Source organism: Falco biarmicus, chromosome 7 (assembly GCF_023638135.1).
Source record: "Falco biarmicus isolate bFalBia1 chromosome 7, bFalBia1.pri, whole genome shotgun sequence".
NCBI classification, from domain to species: domain Eukaryota; kingdom Metazoa; phylum Chordata; class Aves; order Falconiformes; family Falconidae; genus Falco; species Falco biarmicus.
Window position 1 is genome coordinate 50,916,458 of NC_079294.1, and position 14,800 is coordinate 50,931,257.

At 37.2% G+C, this 14,800-nt stretch overlaps 1 protein-coding gene across 18 annotated transcripts in view; it reads left to right on the top strand.

Annotated features, from left to right (window-relative positions):
* HERC1 (HECT and RLD domain containing E3 ubiquitin protein ligase family member 1) overlaps positions 1–14,800 on the top strand; it is a 109,770-nt gene that overhangs the window by 87,080 nt on the left and 7,890 nt on the right. For all 18 annotated transcript variants that reach the window (XM_056345415.1, XM_056345416.1, XM_056345417.1 and 15 more), the window contains 18 exons: positions 69–196; positions 1,959–2,086; positions 3,292–3,492; positions 4,348–4,478; positions 4,958–5,157; positions 5,631–5,745; positions 6,290–6,436; positions 6,962–7,063; positions 8,123–8,296; positions 8,606–8,899; positions 9,660–9,725; positions 9,844–9,969; positions 10,583–10,721; positions 11,159–11,340; positions 12,090–12,245; positions 12,753–12,875; positions 13,467–13,569; positions 14,267–14,436. In XM_056345415.1, the coding sequence (XP_056201390.1) occupies positions 69–196; positions 1,959–2,086; positions 3,292–3,492; positions 4,348–4,478; positions 4,958–5,157; positions 5,631–5,745; positions 6,290–6,436; positions 6,962–7,063; positions 8,123–8,296; positions 8,606–8,899; positions 9,660–9,725; positions 9,844–9,969; positions 10,583–10,721; positions 11,159–11,340; positions 12,090–12,245; positions 12,753–12,875; positions 13,467–13,569; positions 14,267–14,436 (2,685 nt within the window). The remainder of the gene's footprint in view (positions 1–68; positions 197–1,958; positions 2,087–3,291; positions 3,493–4,347; positions 4,479–4,957; positions 5,158–5,630; positions 5,746–6,289; positions 6,437–6,961; positions 7,064–8,122; positions 8,297–8,605; positions 8,900–9,659; positions 9,726–9,843; positions 9,970–10,582; positions 10,722–11,158; positions 11,341–12,089; positions 12,246–12,752; positions 12,876–13,466; positions 13,570–14,266; positions 14,437–14,800) is intronic.

The window sequence follows — 14,800 nt, forward strand, 5'->3', positions numbered from 1 at the left end:
AATGAACAAACATACCAAAGCTTTAGATTTAAATTCCAGTTTTGTCATGATTATTTTGGTATTTGTAGGTCATGACGTGTGTTTGGTGCAATAAAAAGGGACTTTTGGCTACTAGTGGAAATGATGGCACCATAAGAGTTTGGAACGTTACAAAGAAGCAGTATTCATTGCAACAGACGTGTGTGCTCAACAAGCTGTAAGTTAATTCTTTATAATAGTCAGATACTTAAATTAAGCTGTAATTGTGCAAGGTAATGAAAAGAGCCAACTGTGCAGTATCTCCTGCACTGACGTTCTCTCATTTTTTTCCTCTGGGACTGTTGCTGTGTTTATGGCATGCAAAGTAAATTAAATAGCTTAAAACTGAAAACAACTTCAATATCAAGTTGATAAGAGTCAGTATAAAGTTGTTTTAAAATATTCTTAATTACTATAATGAGAAATGGGTAAAATAAAAAGTGTAAGGGACTGTCCTATAAAAAAAAAGTGAGTATCCCTTCAGTGGGTCCCAGTGGACAGTTCCAGTGTACAACATGATAATTGCGAGTGTGGTCATTTGAATCAGGCTTGAAAAAAGAATGACTTCCGGGATTCGGGAACTGAGCATAATCCTTCTTCACGAGAGTGTCTGGGAAGTACTTTTGTATCATTTGGATGTGTCCAAACAAGATGAAAGAAAAAGAAAAGATTGAAATCTAACTCTTTTGTACAGTTTAGATGAGTTTAACTCGGGAGAACAAAGAAACAATAGGGAACTAAAGAGTTGTTTCATGATGATTTCTTAGCAGTCATTTTAGTTCTGGTTTGCTTGCTGCTGTTAGATGTTGCCTTAAAAGGAGTACAAGGAAGGATGTGACTTGACGTCAGAAGATAGTAATGAGAGCAGCATCTTCCTTTAACAGAGACCTTCTATTATTTGTGTGGCAGAAAAGTGTGCTTCCTGTACAGGTGATTCAGTATGCAGTACTTTCATGGGCTTCCTTGCTAACAGTCCCAATAGTGATTTTTAATACAAATACAACACAATTCTATGTGTGTGGCACTGGGTAAGTGCCAGTTCGTTACAGGCAGAATTATTCTTTTTCAGTTGTTGAGAGACGAGCAGATGAAAAGACATTATCCCTTCTTTTTGATGGAATTCTCTCTTTTTATTTTCCCGAGTTTGAAGGAACATTATTTAAATGCTACTAGATTACTGTTCCCTGATACAGTATTATATATAGTATGTTAATATTGTAACATGTGTTATGTTAGTTAAGTTAATGTTGTTGTTAATAGTTTAAAACATTCCAGTACCTGCTTTATTCACAAATAAAATGTCTCCTGCTTAAGCACACCAAAGGTATGACTCCTGTGTCTTCAAAAATACAGAGATGATACAGTATTTGGCCTACAATATGCATCCTGGCAATATTATAGCCTTCATTTTTCTGTTACTAAAATCAGTAAAAACTCTGCCTGTCATGTATGACCTTCAGGGCAACAAAATATGCCAGTGGTCCTGTTACAGTTAGCCAAAGCAAACTTTAAAATAGAATTCTAGAACAGTATAACAACTTTGTAACGGGAGGAAGAGTTTAATCTAAAACTGAGAGCAAGTTGTACTTCATTTCTTTTGTCCAAGCTATTCTGTTTCATTTCATGACTTCCCTTAAAGTCTTGCTCTCACCAAAGATGTTAAATTTGAGATACAAATAGGTAAATATAATTAAACCTGGCTTACTAATTGAAACCTAACTTAAAATTTCTTACTGTGGAAATTACTACTACCTCATTCTGTTATTTGAAGTGGTTTTAAAGAGAATATAGAACTATGAGCAGAAAAACTTACTATGTAAATCTGCAGTTACGGCAGGAGAACTCCAGTTTTTAACTCTGGTATTTCATTAATTCCATGTTTTGCACTCTCTGTAAACGAAATGCCTGTTTTTTAACTGCGTTATTTTATTCTATTACAGAGAAGGTGATTCTGAAGAAAGTCTGGGGTCACCCAGTGACCTGAGTTTGTCTCTTGTCTGTTGGAGCATCAGTGGCAAGTACCTGGCTGGAGCTACAGAAAAGATGGTGAACATATGGCAAGTCAATGGTATGCTCATAACTACTTTAATGATACAAAGTATTTTTAATATATTTAATATTTAATAGGGAAGCTGCTACCTTACTGAATGTTTACCCAAGCATTTGTGTGTGCTTTCCACTTTAAATGCCTACCATCTTCCATAACGTGTTGTAAACTTTATTAGAATGAGGCACTGAACACAAATGTATGTGTGATCTACAGCTAATTCAGTAGAAAACTGAGCAGCATATGAGTCCCTATTGAATGAGAAGTTTTTAGGTGTCATTCTTAGTGATTTTTGTCTGTAAATACAGTATTTCTATAACCTGTAAGAATTACCTTCATGCATGTAACAGAATGCAAAGATTAACTGCAGCAGATGGAGGGAAAGAGCTAGAGTGATCAGCTAGGTGGAGTGTCTTCTAATGAGTGAGCTTGTATTTGAACAAAAGAAAGAGTCTTGGAGGAAGAAGCTTATAAATAAATACATTAGGAAGATGAACTCTAGGAGAAGGCCAGAGGGAAAAAGCAGCTATGTAAGCAAATGGATAGCGTTGACACAAGAAGAAATGTAAATAAATTGGCTGTGAGTAACTTCAAGTTTCTAATGTTCAAAAGATTGTGATCTCATATTTTATAAGCTGGAATACCAACTGGGGAAGAAATGTTATAAAATTAGATACATTTATGAGATTACATTGTGATAGAGGAGACTGAACCTGGTCCAGGAAAGGCCCTTCCCAATTCCATGGTTCAGTTTGCAAGCATCTTCAAGCAGATTCTGTTACATTTTTACTGTCGTTTGTGCTGCCATTGACTAATCCAGCATAATACCATTAGAACTCCTTTGAGAGGAAATCTGTTAATTACTTTGTAATTTGTAATCTCTGAAACTTCATTCTGTTGTTTTGTGCTTATGAAAATCACCAGTCACACTGCTGATGTTAATAGACAGTCTGCAGATAAAAGTATAAATTTACTAAGTACTGAAGAATTTAGTTTCCTTCCTTAACAAAACTATGTAACTTGACTGCTAATTGAGATTTGTTAGCTAAATTATGTGTCTCTGTAGGTTAGTGGACCACTGCTTTGTAGTCTCATAACTTATGTGAATTTGTAGTATGTCCTCGTTCTAAATACGATCTCTTGATATTTTCCCATGGAAAGTATTTCTATTGTTTTCTTTTCTTCATGAAGATGAAGTAGTTTTAAAAGACTTTTTGGGCTCCTAGGAGGAAGAGGATTATTAGATCTTCAGCCTCACTGGGTATCTGCTCTAGCTTGGCCAGAAGAAGGGCCAGCTGCAGCATGGACAGGAGATGCTCCAGAATTATTATTAATTGGTCGTATGGATGGGTCTCTTGGACTTATTGAAGTTGTAGATATTTCAGCCATGCACCGACTAGAACTGGAACACTGCTACAGAAAGGATGGTCAGTATTTAAATAGAATTAAGAAAAAATATGAAACACACCCCACTTTTTTTTTCTTCCTATATTAAGCAAGTATATAATCTCAATATCTTTTTTATTCTTGTTCATGGGATATGACTTCTGCTACCTTACCTGCAACATCATTCATTCATGGGAGCAGAAAAGTCTGTGGGATCTCCGTCAGCACCCTGGCGCCCCTACAGCAGAGGCAGTTTGTAGCAACCTAGTCTGATCCTGACATTCCTTGTCCTTACATAAAATCCATAGAGATTCCCTGCAGTGGCTCCTCTGTTTACAGATGGCATGTACTCAGTGTCATTTGAATTACTGTCTTACAGCCATCTTTTCTTTACAGTTCCAATCGCAGGGAACATCAAGCAGCACATCTTTGGTAGTGCTGTGTGGTTTTGTATATAGCTTCTTCAGGAAATTTTCGCATTTTTTTAACAGAATCAAGTGAGGCCATATCTATGTGCCAAGAAAGGCTCCAGTTGTTTTCAGTGGTTTTGGTAGAAGCTTCCCTATCTCAGATATATGTATAGGATTCAGTCTACTTCTTTTCTTTTCCCTAGCATTTTCACCATGTCAGGAATGTAATTCATTAATTTTAATAAAAAGAGAACTGAAAAAACTATTAAAAAATAATCTCAACAGGTGTCATTACAGTGACACTCAGTTTTATCTTTACCATATAAATTCAAGACAATTTTCAGATCCAAAAGTATGTTGAGTAACCTTGGTGGTGGGGGAAGTTGTTACACATTTCATATTTTAGACAATTGCACTGCAAAAACCACTTTGGCAGGAGTGAAGTTTAGTTTAGTTTAATTAAATTTTGTTTGTCCGTTTATGTAGTGTCTGTTACATGCCTTGCCTGGTTCAGTGAAGACAGACCATTTGCAGTTGGCTATTCGGATGGAAAATTGCTAATGGGAACAAAGGAACCCCTTGAAAAAGGAGGGATCGTTCTAGTTGATGCACATAAGGTAGTTAGTCTTTTTAATAAAAACTAATGTGTAATTTTTTTAGGTAAAGATGTGTGTAAGCTATTTTCTCTATTTGAAAGCTATTTATAAATTCAAGTGCAGATTGTTTTTGCAGATTATTTTAACAACAGATACCTGTTTCTGAGATACATGTTAAACACAGTATAGTTTAAAGGAACAGTCTACCAAATTTTGTAAAAAAGGAAAAATTGTATAGCTTTTTTTGCTATCAGGGATTGTGAAGGGTGTATGTAGATACAGCAACAGAAGTGTATTAAGGACATAGCTATACATGTTCTAATGGTTGGACTTGATGATCTCAAAGGTCTTTTCCAACCTAAATGATTCTATGATTCTATTCTGTGTCTGAATTTAAAAGACTGTCGTTCTTAATTTGTAAAACATGTCACACGTTTTTGTGAAGCTTAAGTTCCTGTGCAAAACAAAAGATGTTTTTCTAAATATTTTAAATCCAATAGGATATGATTGTTAGTATGAAGTGGGATCCAACTGGTAAGATTCTTCTGACATGTGCCAAAGAAGAAACAGTGAAACTCTGGGGGTGCATGGGAGGATGCTGGAGGCGCCTGCATTCGCTGTCCCATCCAGCTCTTGTGAATGGCATTGCCTGGTGTGCTCTGCCAGGGAAAGGACCCAAGTTGCAGCTTTTACTTGCTACGTATGTAATTTTTTGTTGTTTCTATAGCTCTTTTGCAAGTCTTTTCTATCAGTCTTTAGTGTCCAGATCAAAGAAAAGTTTTGTCTTTTTTTTTAAGTAACATTAATTCAGTAAGCCAGTTGACATGAGATTCATGAGGCTTCAGAATTCAAACGGAAAGAGTGACTCTGGTCACCTTACCAACCATTTTCTCCATGCCAGAGACCTGTTTGTAATACTGCTGCCTGAAAGCTTCTTGCTTTGCCCAAATATTTTTTCTGAGACTGTGGTGTTAGTAAAAATTGAAAAGGTGGGGGCAGGGATGGAAAAATGCATTTATTCATTGGGAACATCCTTTTCATTTTACATTAATTGATACAATGTAGTTTTATAGGAGGATGCTAAAGACTAATGGTATTTTAAGTTAATACCAGACCACTGATACTTTGTTAGTTAATACCTTTGTTTTTCTGATTTACCCTGACTTCCTCTAGAGGATGCCACAATGGTTTGGTGTGTGTCTGGACTGTTCCCCAAGACGTAGTAATCACTTTGCAGTCCAGCTCAACTTGCTCAGAAGGATGGTGGGACCAAGAAACAACTGCCAAGGTAAAAGGGGTAAACTCAGTGTTTAAAAAATCCTCTCTGCTCGTTCTGAAGCTGGGGGGAGGAGAAGAATGTGAGCAAGTTACTCAAATCTCAACATTTCCTGAGAGGAGACATTTGCTAAAAAATATTTGCAGTGCGTTTGTATATGTATAGGCATTTTCAGAACAGGAAATGAAAAATCACAGGTTTGAATGAGTTTTATTTGGCGAAGGACTGTATTTTGATCTGTTTTAATTTTTAAGTTGATACATTCATACTAAAATTTAGTAAGATCTTAACTTTTTTCTAGACTAAGTCAAGATGAATTTCACCTACATAAATTGTAACATGGCCTTTAAACAATGGCATTTTGTAAGGGGAGTAAAGGTGATAACGTGACAGAGATATTTATAAAATTATCATAGTACTAGTCTTTTTTTATTATCTTATGGAAATTACCCCATCTCTATGGATGATCAGTATTTATTGCAGAATATAGGAGCCGTTATGCTAGTCTGTTTTCTGTAAGTAATTCAGTGTTCCGTAACTATGAAATAATTTGCAGGATGGATACAGAAAAGCAGTAGAAGTCAAGTGTGTATTTCAACTGAGAGGACACATTACTCCTGTTCGGACTGTTGCATTCAGTCCCGATGGACTGGCATTAGTATCTGGTGGACTTGGTGGTCTCATGAATATTTGGTCTTTACGGGTAAGATCATTGTTGATGTGGGATGTTTTTTTTTTAGTATAAGTATCCAAAATAGTGAAAGAATCAGACTAGTATTCTCCCCACCGCCATATGTTAGAAGCATACGATAAAGCATAGTATAAAATTATTTATAATAAAATACAGATTGAAATTATAATTAACATTCAAGTGTTTTGTATTTTATGGTTCTACTATTAATTCATTCTCTATGCTTGGTCATATCAGTTAGGCTTTACAGAACCAGCTGCTCTCTCTTTATAGTTGGGAACAATATTATCTTACTTTGAGAACTTTTCCGGGAGTCAGATAATGCGGATTATTAAACATTTCTAAATCCTTGGTTATCTCCTTAATATGATAAAAGTTCTAGGTTATTTTTTTGTTGGCTTTTAGTATAAACATTTCAGTTTCTAAATGGTTATTGAACAGCTTAGGAGAATATCATCCCTTAGAAATGTGATTGTATGCATTTAAACAGAAAAGTAGCTGTGTATACACACTGACTCAAAACACTTCTTTCCTTAGGATGGTTCAGTATTACAGAGTGTTGTGATAGGTTCTGGAGCTATTCAGACTGCAGTATGGATACCTGAGGTTGGAGTGGCTGCTTGCTCTAACAGATCAAAGGTGACACTATGTCTTAAAGTAATGTTCTTTCAATTATTTTATTAAAATACAATGCCATTTGTCTCTCTGCTTTTCCTGCCTTTCTCCCTGCACACCCCCCCCACCCCCCCTTTCTATGTTTTTGTAGACAAATGCAGATAGAAATACCTATCTCTGTTATATTTTCAAGACACATTGTTCTGGCTTTCAGCTATCACCTGACAGTAAAAAGACTGGGGTTTATTTAATAGTGTCCCGTGTTTAATTTGGGGGGGGGGGGGGGGGGGGGGCAGGGTGGAATCCTGAGCTGGTGTTTATAAAGCATGCTGCACATCGGTTACGTTAGCCTTTCTGTTTCATGGCAGCAGTCATAAATGGACAGTGAAAACAGGCAGAAGACAGATTTTTATTTTTATTTTCCTTTAGGCAGCATGAAGAAATGATTCCATTCCCTTAGCAAATAAGGTATTTCAGTGATCTAACTTAATCTAAAGCAGCCTCAACCTCAGAAATTTTTAAGGAGCATCAGAATTTAGTTCAGGGTTTGCTGTGTCAGGAACTGCTGGCATCTGAACAGAACTTTCATAACACTTGATTGTTCCAAAAGATGGTATTTTTTGTGAACAAACATACTATGGCACACGTGACTCCTGCTAGTAGAGTCATGCTGCATGTGGTTCTAAGTATTTTGGGATTCTGAATACAGCGATTCCTGAATACAGACCCAATATTGAAGGTCATATTACAAGGCAAATCTTAAACTAAGGTTACACCTAAACTAAGTCCTAAACTAAGATTGCAGCATTCACTGAAATTAATTCTGCTTATTACCACGTCTGCATTCTTTCTTGGAGTGAGAATCGTGGGGCTGACACAGGTGTGTGAGGAGGTGGCAAATGGAGATGGCTACTCCAAGGCATTTGTCAGCAGATTATTGACCAACAGAGACAAGAAATGTTCAAGGCTGTGTTTTCTGGCCCCTACAGAAACTAAGATGATTGGTGATAACTCAATGGAGCTGCATAATCCTGCTTTATGAATTTTTAATTTCTAATGTGTCTTGTGACTGCTATTGAACAGGATGTGTTGGTAGTGAACTGCACGTCAGAGTGGATATCTTCCAATCACATCCTTGCAACGTGTAGGACTGCACTGAAACAGCAAGGAGTGCTGGGATTGAATATGGCTCCTTGCATGCGCGCCTTCTTGGAACGTTTGCCCATAATGCTTCAGGAACAGTATGCTTACGAAAAGGTAAGAAGAGCTAATGTGGACGTGTAAAATTTGTCTGACGTGAGGTCGCTCTTTGAATCTGAGCTCGTTTCAGTCTTTCACCACAGAGAACCCAGAATACTTTCCGACGTCCTATTTAAAAATGTCTTTCAGCATTCTCAAAGCTAATAGTCTCCTAATTTGAGAATATTTTAGAAAAACTCTGATTAAGTGTGGAGGAGAGTATTTTTCTACATGACTAGGTTTGAAGGACTCCTATTTCTCAATGGGTTGATATATGTTTCTGACTTGGCATGTTCCTTTTCTCTGTCCCGCTCCCCTCACCTCTAGCCCCACGTTGTTTGTGGAGACCAGCTGGTTCACAGCCCCTACATGCAGTGCTTGGCGTCGCTCGCGGTGGGCCTTCACCTGGACCAGCTCTTGTGCACCCCCCCGGTACCGCCTCATCACCAGAGCTGCCTCCCCGACCCTTCAGCCTGGAGCCCCACGGAATGGGCCTGGCTGGAGTGCTTCTCTACTACCATCAAAGCTGCCGAAGCCCTGGCCAAGGGCGCGCAGTTCCCAGAGTCCTTCACCGTTCCCGACCTGGAGCCTGTTCCAGAGGATGAGCTTACCCTCCTGATGGTAAAATGCACTACATGTTTCAACAGCGAAGCGTGTTGTTATTGAGCATCTGGTATGATGCAGTTAACATCTCTGAACTGTTAAGATTTATATTCATTAGCAGAAGCAGCAGCAATAAGTGTAAGTTTAATTAACTGGTTAGAATATACTGTAAAGGTTGCGCTCTTGGTGTGTAATGAGTGCAAGCCAGTTGCACAGTAAAAACAAAACGAAACAACACAAAACGGAGAAGTAATTTTTGTATGTGAGAGAAGCAAGAGACATAGAGCTTTACAATGATGTTTTTAGAGTAATTTTGGCACATTCCTACACAGAGTTATTTTGCTAGTGTCAATTGTCTTAATGACTCGTTAGGGCAGGTAAACCAAAATAGAAATTTTAGATTAAGAATTTTTTTATCAGCAAGTTTACAATATTTAAAGCCGGTGTTTGCAATTAAAACTTAAAAAGCTCTAAACATCAGTAAATAGGGAAAGATTACTTCATGACAAATTTTGTTTGATTTTTTTTTTTACTTACTTGGATTGCGAGTTACGGATAACAGTGCCATTGCTAGATACGTGTACTAAGGAAATAAACTTGGCCTATGAATGAAAATGAAGTGTTTGAGTATTCACACATTCATTGTTGTTGCTACACTGTTTAGAATAATTTGAATGTCAGTACTGTTTGTAGTTAGAAAGGAAGGTATCTATTACATAACAGAAAATACAAGGTGCAGCCTGAACTGAATGTGGTAACTGTGGCTTTTGTCGTGTAGGATAATAGTAAATGGATCAATGGTATGGATGAACAGATAATGTCTTGGGCAACGTCAAGGCCAGAGGTTAGTAAAACTGATGGTTTGGGGTTGTTTTATTACCGTTTTTTTTAAATTCTTTTGAAACATTGGAAGCTTTTAAAAGTACTCTTGTTCTAAAGCATTCCTTCATGCTGTTCCATAGGATTGGCACTTGGGAGGCAAATGTGACGTGTATCTGTGGGGAGCAGGAAGACATGGGCAGTTAGCAGAAGCTGGTAGAAATGTCATGATACCAGTAGCAGCACCTTCATTCTCTCAGGCTCAGCAGGTGATCGCTTAAGAACAGTCATGATTTAATGATTTACCATGTATTATCTGTACAGTTTGTCAAAATCTCTACATGTCTTATCAAATTGTTGTTTGAATTTACTGTGAAGTACCCCCCAAACGTGTGTTTTCACTAAAAAGTCTTTTAATTATTTGACAAATTCAGGCCAAGAAGCCACTGAAATCTGACAAAACGATTTTTTTCATACGAGCATGATTTGAAAGTACCCGCACAGCTTTAACATAATACATGTGCCAATTTCCTTTTTCTGAAATAACATTGACATTCACAGTGGAAACGACAACACTAAATCTCAGGTTTCTGTGATTTCTGTCACTGGAAGAAGTTTTGCCAAAACCAGTAGCAAGTTTCAATTAGGTTTTTATTATGATGAGATTGAGTAACAGAACTCTGTTAAACACAGACTGGGTGAAGTCTTACGTTAATAGGGTTGTCACAAAGGTATTTGCAGTGCGACAAAAGTCTGTTGCCTTGATATAATTACAAAGAAAAAAAAATCAAAAGGAGATTGTACATTGTAATGCAGGTATTACAATGTTGCTGCATCTGACAAAAAAAAACATTAAAACCCCTTTGTCTCTTTCTAAACTAGGTTGTTTGTGGTCAGAATTGTACTTTTGTCATTCAAGCTAATGGCACAGTTTTGGCTTGTGGAGAAGGGAGCTATGGGCGACTGGGACAAGGAAATTCTGACGATCTTCATGTGTTAACAGTCATTTCAGCACTTCAAGGTAAAATCCTTGGGTGTGTGGTAGTTCATATAATTATTTATGTAGATGCTGGTTTTGCACACTTACACAGTAAAGTATTGTAGTCTTAAATTCAAAAAATTGGACAAATGAAGTAGATGTTAGTTTCTCATGAAGATTTGAGTAGTAGTATCTTAAAATTCCGTAGTTTTAAGAAGGCTGCAGGGAAGAATGTTTGCTGAAGATAGGAACGTTTCGTTTCAAAACTAATGGCAGATGAAATGCATGGGTTGTACATGAGAAGATGAAGGTTTTGTTCAAAATAAAAATAGATAAACTGCTATAACAAGGAAACAGTTCCTTTGGTTGGTTCTTTTCCCCAGACTTAATTGGCTACCACTAGGTGCACTTGGATAAATGTATGTTAAGAGTCTGTTTTAATTGATTCTAAATGTTGTTTTCTCATTTTCCTTTACCAGGCTTTGTTGTAACACAGCTGGTGACCTCTTGTGGGTCTGATGGACATTCCATGGCTTTAACAGAAAGTGGGGAAGTCTTTAGCTGGGGAGATGGAGATTATGGCAAACTGGGACATGGGAACAGCGACAGACAGCGCAGGCCTAGACAAATAGAGGCTCTGCAAGGAGAAGAAGTGGTGCAGGTGCCAAAATATTTTTGTCTCCTACAGAGTGCAGGTGTGGTTGTCTAGTGCTGGGAATGTTCCAGAACCATTGTCAGTCTTGGCAGTTTGGATTCATATACCAAATGAAGACAGGCAACTTTTTACTTCTGAGCATTATGAACCAAGTTGGTAATTTCCAGCTGAAGGATGTTAATATCGCAGAGCTCACTGTTGGTGTGTGATGTTACCTGACAGTTGTTGCTGGAGAAGACTAAAAATTAGAAAGGGCGTGGAAGAGAGGGGTGACCAAAAAATTGGTGAAATAACAGGCATGATTTAAAAGTTTCCCTTGGTCCTTCTCAGGGGACTTTGTCCTACAAAACCGGTCACCAAGACCTCCTCCTAGTACTAGATGTGTTATAGCAATGCACAAAAACTTGTTTGGCTTTGACTGGAGGTTTCTTTATAAAAATACAAAATATTTGCACAACAGTAGTAGTCTGCTTGCAGAAAACAGTAGTTGGTAGAAATATATAAATAAACAAAACACCTGAAAGGCTTTCCTCACACAAATATCTGCCTGTCCTCCTCCTCAGTGTTACTGTTGAGAAGAGTAAGAGGTCATTGGAGAAATCATTAATACTAAAATACCTAAAATTTTAGCTCTTATTATAAAGTGAATGTAGTTTAGGGGAGGAAAAGGTATTACATACTTACATGTAATAACTAATATAATTTCCCCCCCAAATTTAAAACGTGTTTAAAAATTACATTTATTTTGCTTCCAGATGTCATGTGGCTTCAAACATTCAGCTGTGGTGACGGCAGATGGCAAACTTTTTACATTTGGAAATGGTGATTATGGTCGATTAGGACTTGGAAATACTTCCAATAAGAAACTCCCAGAAAGAGTGACGGCGCTGGAGGGTTACCAGATTGGACAGGCATGGTTTATCTAAAACTAGCCATGTATCTTTGTTTAAAGCTGATGTTTTCAATGTATTTAAGTGTTCTGGGTTTTTTTGTACTTGGATTTTATTTTTATTATGATGGCGGAATTTCAGTATGCATGCTTTTTAAAATAATTACTTTCCTGACTCTTGAGCCTCATTCTGTAAAACTGCCCATGTTTTTCAACATTTTAACATTTCAAGATTCAGGCATTTCTACACATGAATTCATGAACTGTTTTTATGTTCTTAAACAATGAGCATGTGTAGCATGATGCTATGCTTTGCTTCTAGGAGCTGAGAGCAAGCAAGTACCTACAAGACACTACTGTGGTCCTAAATGTCTTTAAAACACTGTGATAAGCAATGAAAGTTCTAATTGTTTTAAAAGGTTACTTATTTTTCTAAAACACAATTTTTCTTTTCTTAAAGGTAGTTGGGGTGCTTGAGTTAGTAGTAAGTTAGCAAAAGCTGTGGTCATAATGTATTTCTCTCAACCAGGTGGCCTGTGGACTCAATCATACTGTAGCTGTGTCAACAGATGGCTCAATGGTTTGGGCTTTTGGAGACGGAGATTATGGTAAACTTGGTTTGGGAAATTCCACTGCAAAATCTTCACCGCAGGTTAGAATTCATAGAGAAATTACTCTTTGCATAAATTTTCAGTGCTGTTAAATGTGTTACGCGGTGTTCAGAGTGTAATTATCAGAAGTGCAATTACTAATTCCACCTACCAAACTTTTCTGTTACAGTCTGGCATAAATAATTCTGATGCTGTGTTATGCTGAGCTTGATACTTTTAAAGGATTTCTCATAAATAATAGTGACCTTATCTCAGTGGCAATAGAAATAGTGAAAACCTTGGGATTATCTTAGAGAGCTTTCTTATTTTGGAATGGTGGGGGTGGGGGGAAGGTTGTTTACACACTCATCTACTTCCTCCTATGCCAGTCCCTGCTCACTCCCAGTAAAATAAAAGGTATTTGAATCATTCTGCATAGAATAAGATACCATTAAAGAAAAAGAGAAAACTGTGTCTCCGTTTCCTGTATTAATTTACAAGCATTAATTAGAGTAATCCTACAATGTATGCATTGCACAGTGGGAATTACAAAATGTCTTTTAGGAAGCAGGAGTTACAGATTAAATTCTTGTTTGCTTTCTGTTTCTATCCTCATAATACCATAGCTCTTTCTCCTTTCACTTACCCCTTAGAAAGTAGATATTCTTTGTGGAATTGGAATAAAAAAAGTTGCCTGTGGAACCCAGTTCTCTGTCGCACTGACAAAAGATGGTCATGTATATACTTTTGGACAAGGTAGGATGATGATCTGGTATTTGGCACTTTCCATCTATAGGTTTGTGTGTATTGCAAGTGAAAGGGAAGAATATTGAGATGTACTTATGAGACTGACCTAATGCTACCTTTTAGGTTTGTGCTGACACAATCTGAATTTTGGAACTTCAACAATGCAATCTTAACATACATCTGTAATATCCAAATTTGTAGCTCTCTCTAGTTTGATTTCAGGATAGCCTTTCAGTTTATTAATGTACCTTTTGAAGAGGGTTTTCCTAAAAATTCACTGAATTTCACGTGTGTGAAAACACTGGGTTACTTAAAAGTTTACTTTGTCTAATAAAGCATGTGCCTGTACAAGTTGTTTAAAAATCTGGGCGGGAGAGTTTCCAAGCGCACTGATTTAAACCTGTTTAAACTTCTCAAGTCAGCTAATTCATAAGTGTTATAAAACCATACATATACATATGGAAGTCTTGCTTTAACAGAATTTGATCTTTGAGACTTAAAATAACAGCTTTAGCAATTTAATGAGCACTGTAGGAATCACTGTTTTGTGGGAGACATACTCTAGATCTTGGCCAAACCAATTGTACTGGTGTCCAAGTTCTAAGAGTATGTAGAATTGGTTTTTGTCCCTCCTTGCTTTCTACCTGCAAGTAAAATTAACATTTTAATGTTCTTTACACATAGAGACATGTGCTTGCAATTTTAGATCGCCTGATAGGTTTGCCAGAAGGTCGTGCTCGAAATCACAACAGACCCCAGCAGGTTCCAGTGCTGTCGGGAATCTTCATTGAAGACATCGCCGTCGGAGCAGAGCACACGCTGGCTTTGTCATCTACGGGGGATGTATACGCATGGGGAAGCAACTCGGAAGGGCAGGTCAGAACTCTTCCCTGTCTATTTCTAACCTTTATAAGGCTGTACTTGTTCTTTACAGATGTGATTGGAATATCTTGATTTTGGTGGAGAAGAAAGCTTTTGTATTTGTTCTCCTCCTTTCCCACTCAGCCATAATAACACTTCAGGCATTTCCATTATTTTTTTTTTATTTCCTATGCTTTTACACAGTAGCAGTTTGGGAAAACACTGGAAACGTTCTAGCTGAATTATTCTAATCAAAGATTTAAAAAAAAATCACAAATTTTTACCTAATTCTTGAGCTATCATCAATTTTTTCAACATAATAAAACTTATGGTTTGTGGCAATCACATTTTTGAACTCTTTAGGTGCTTTTCATGAACA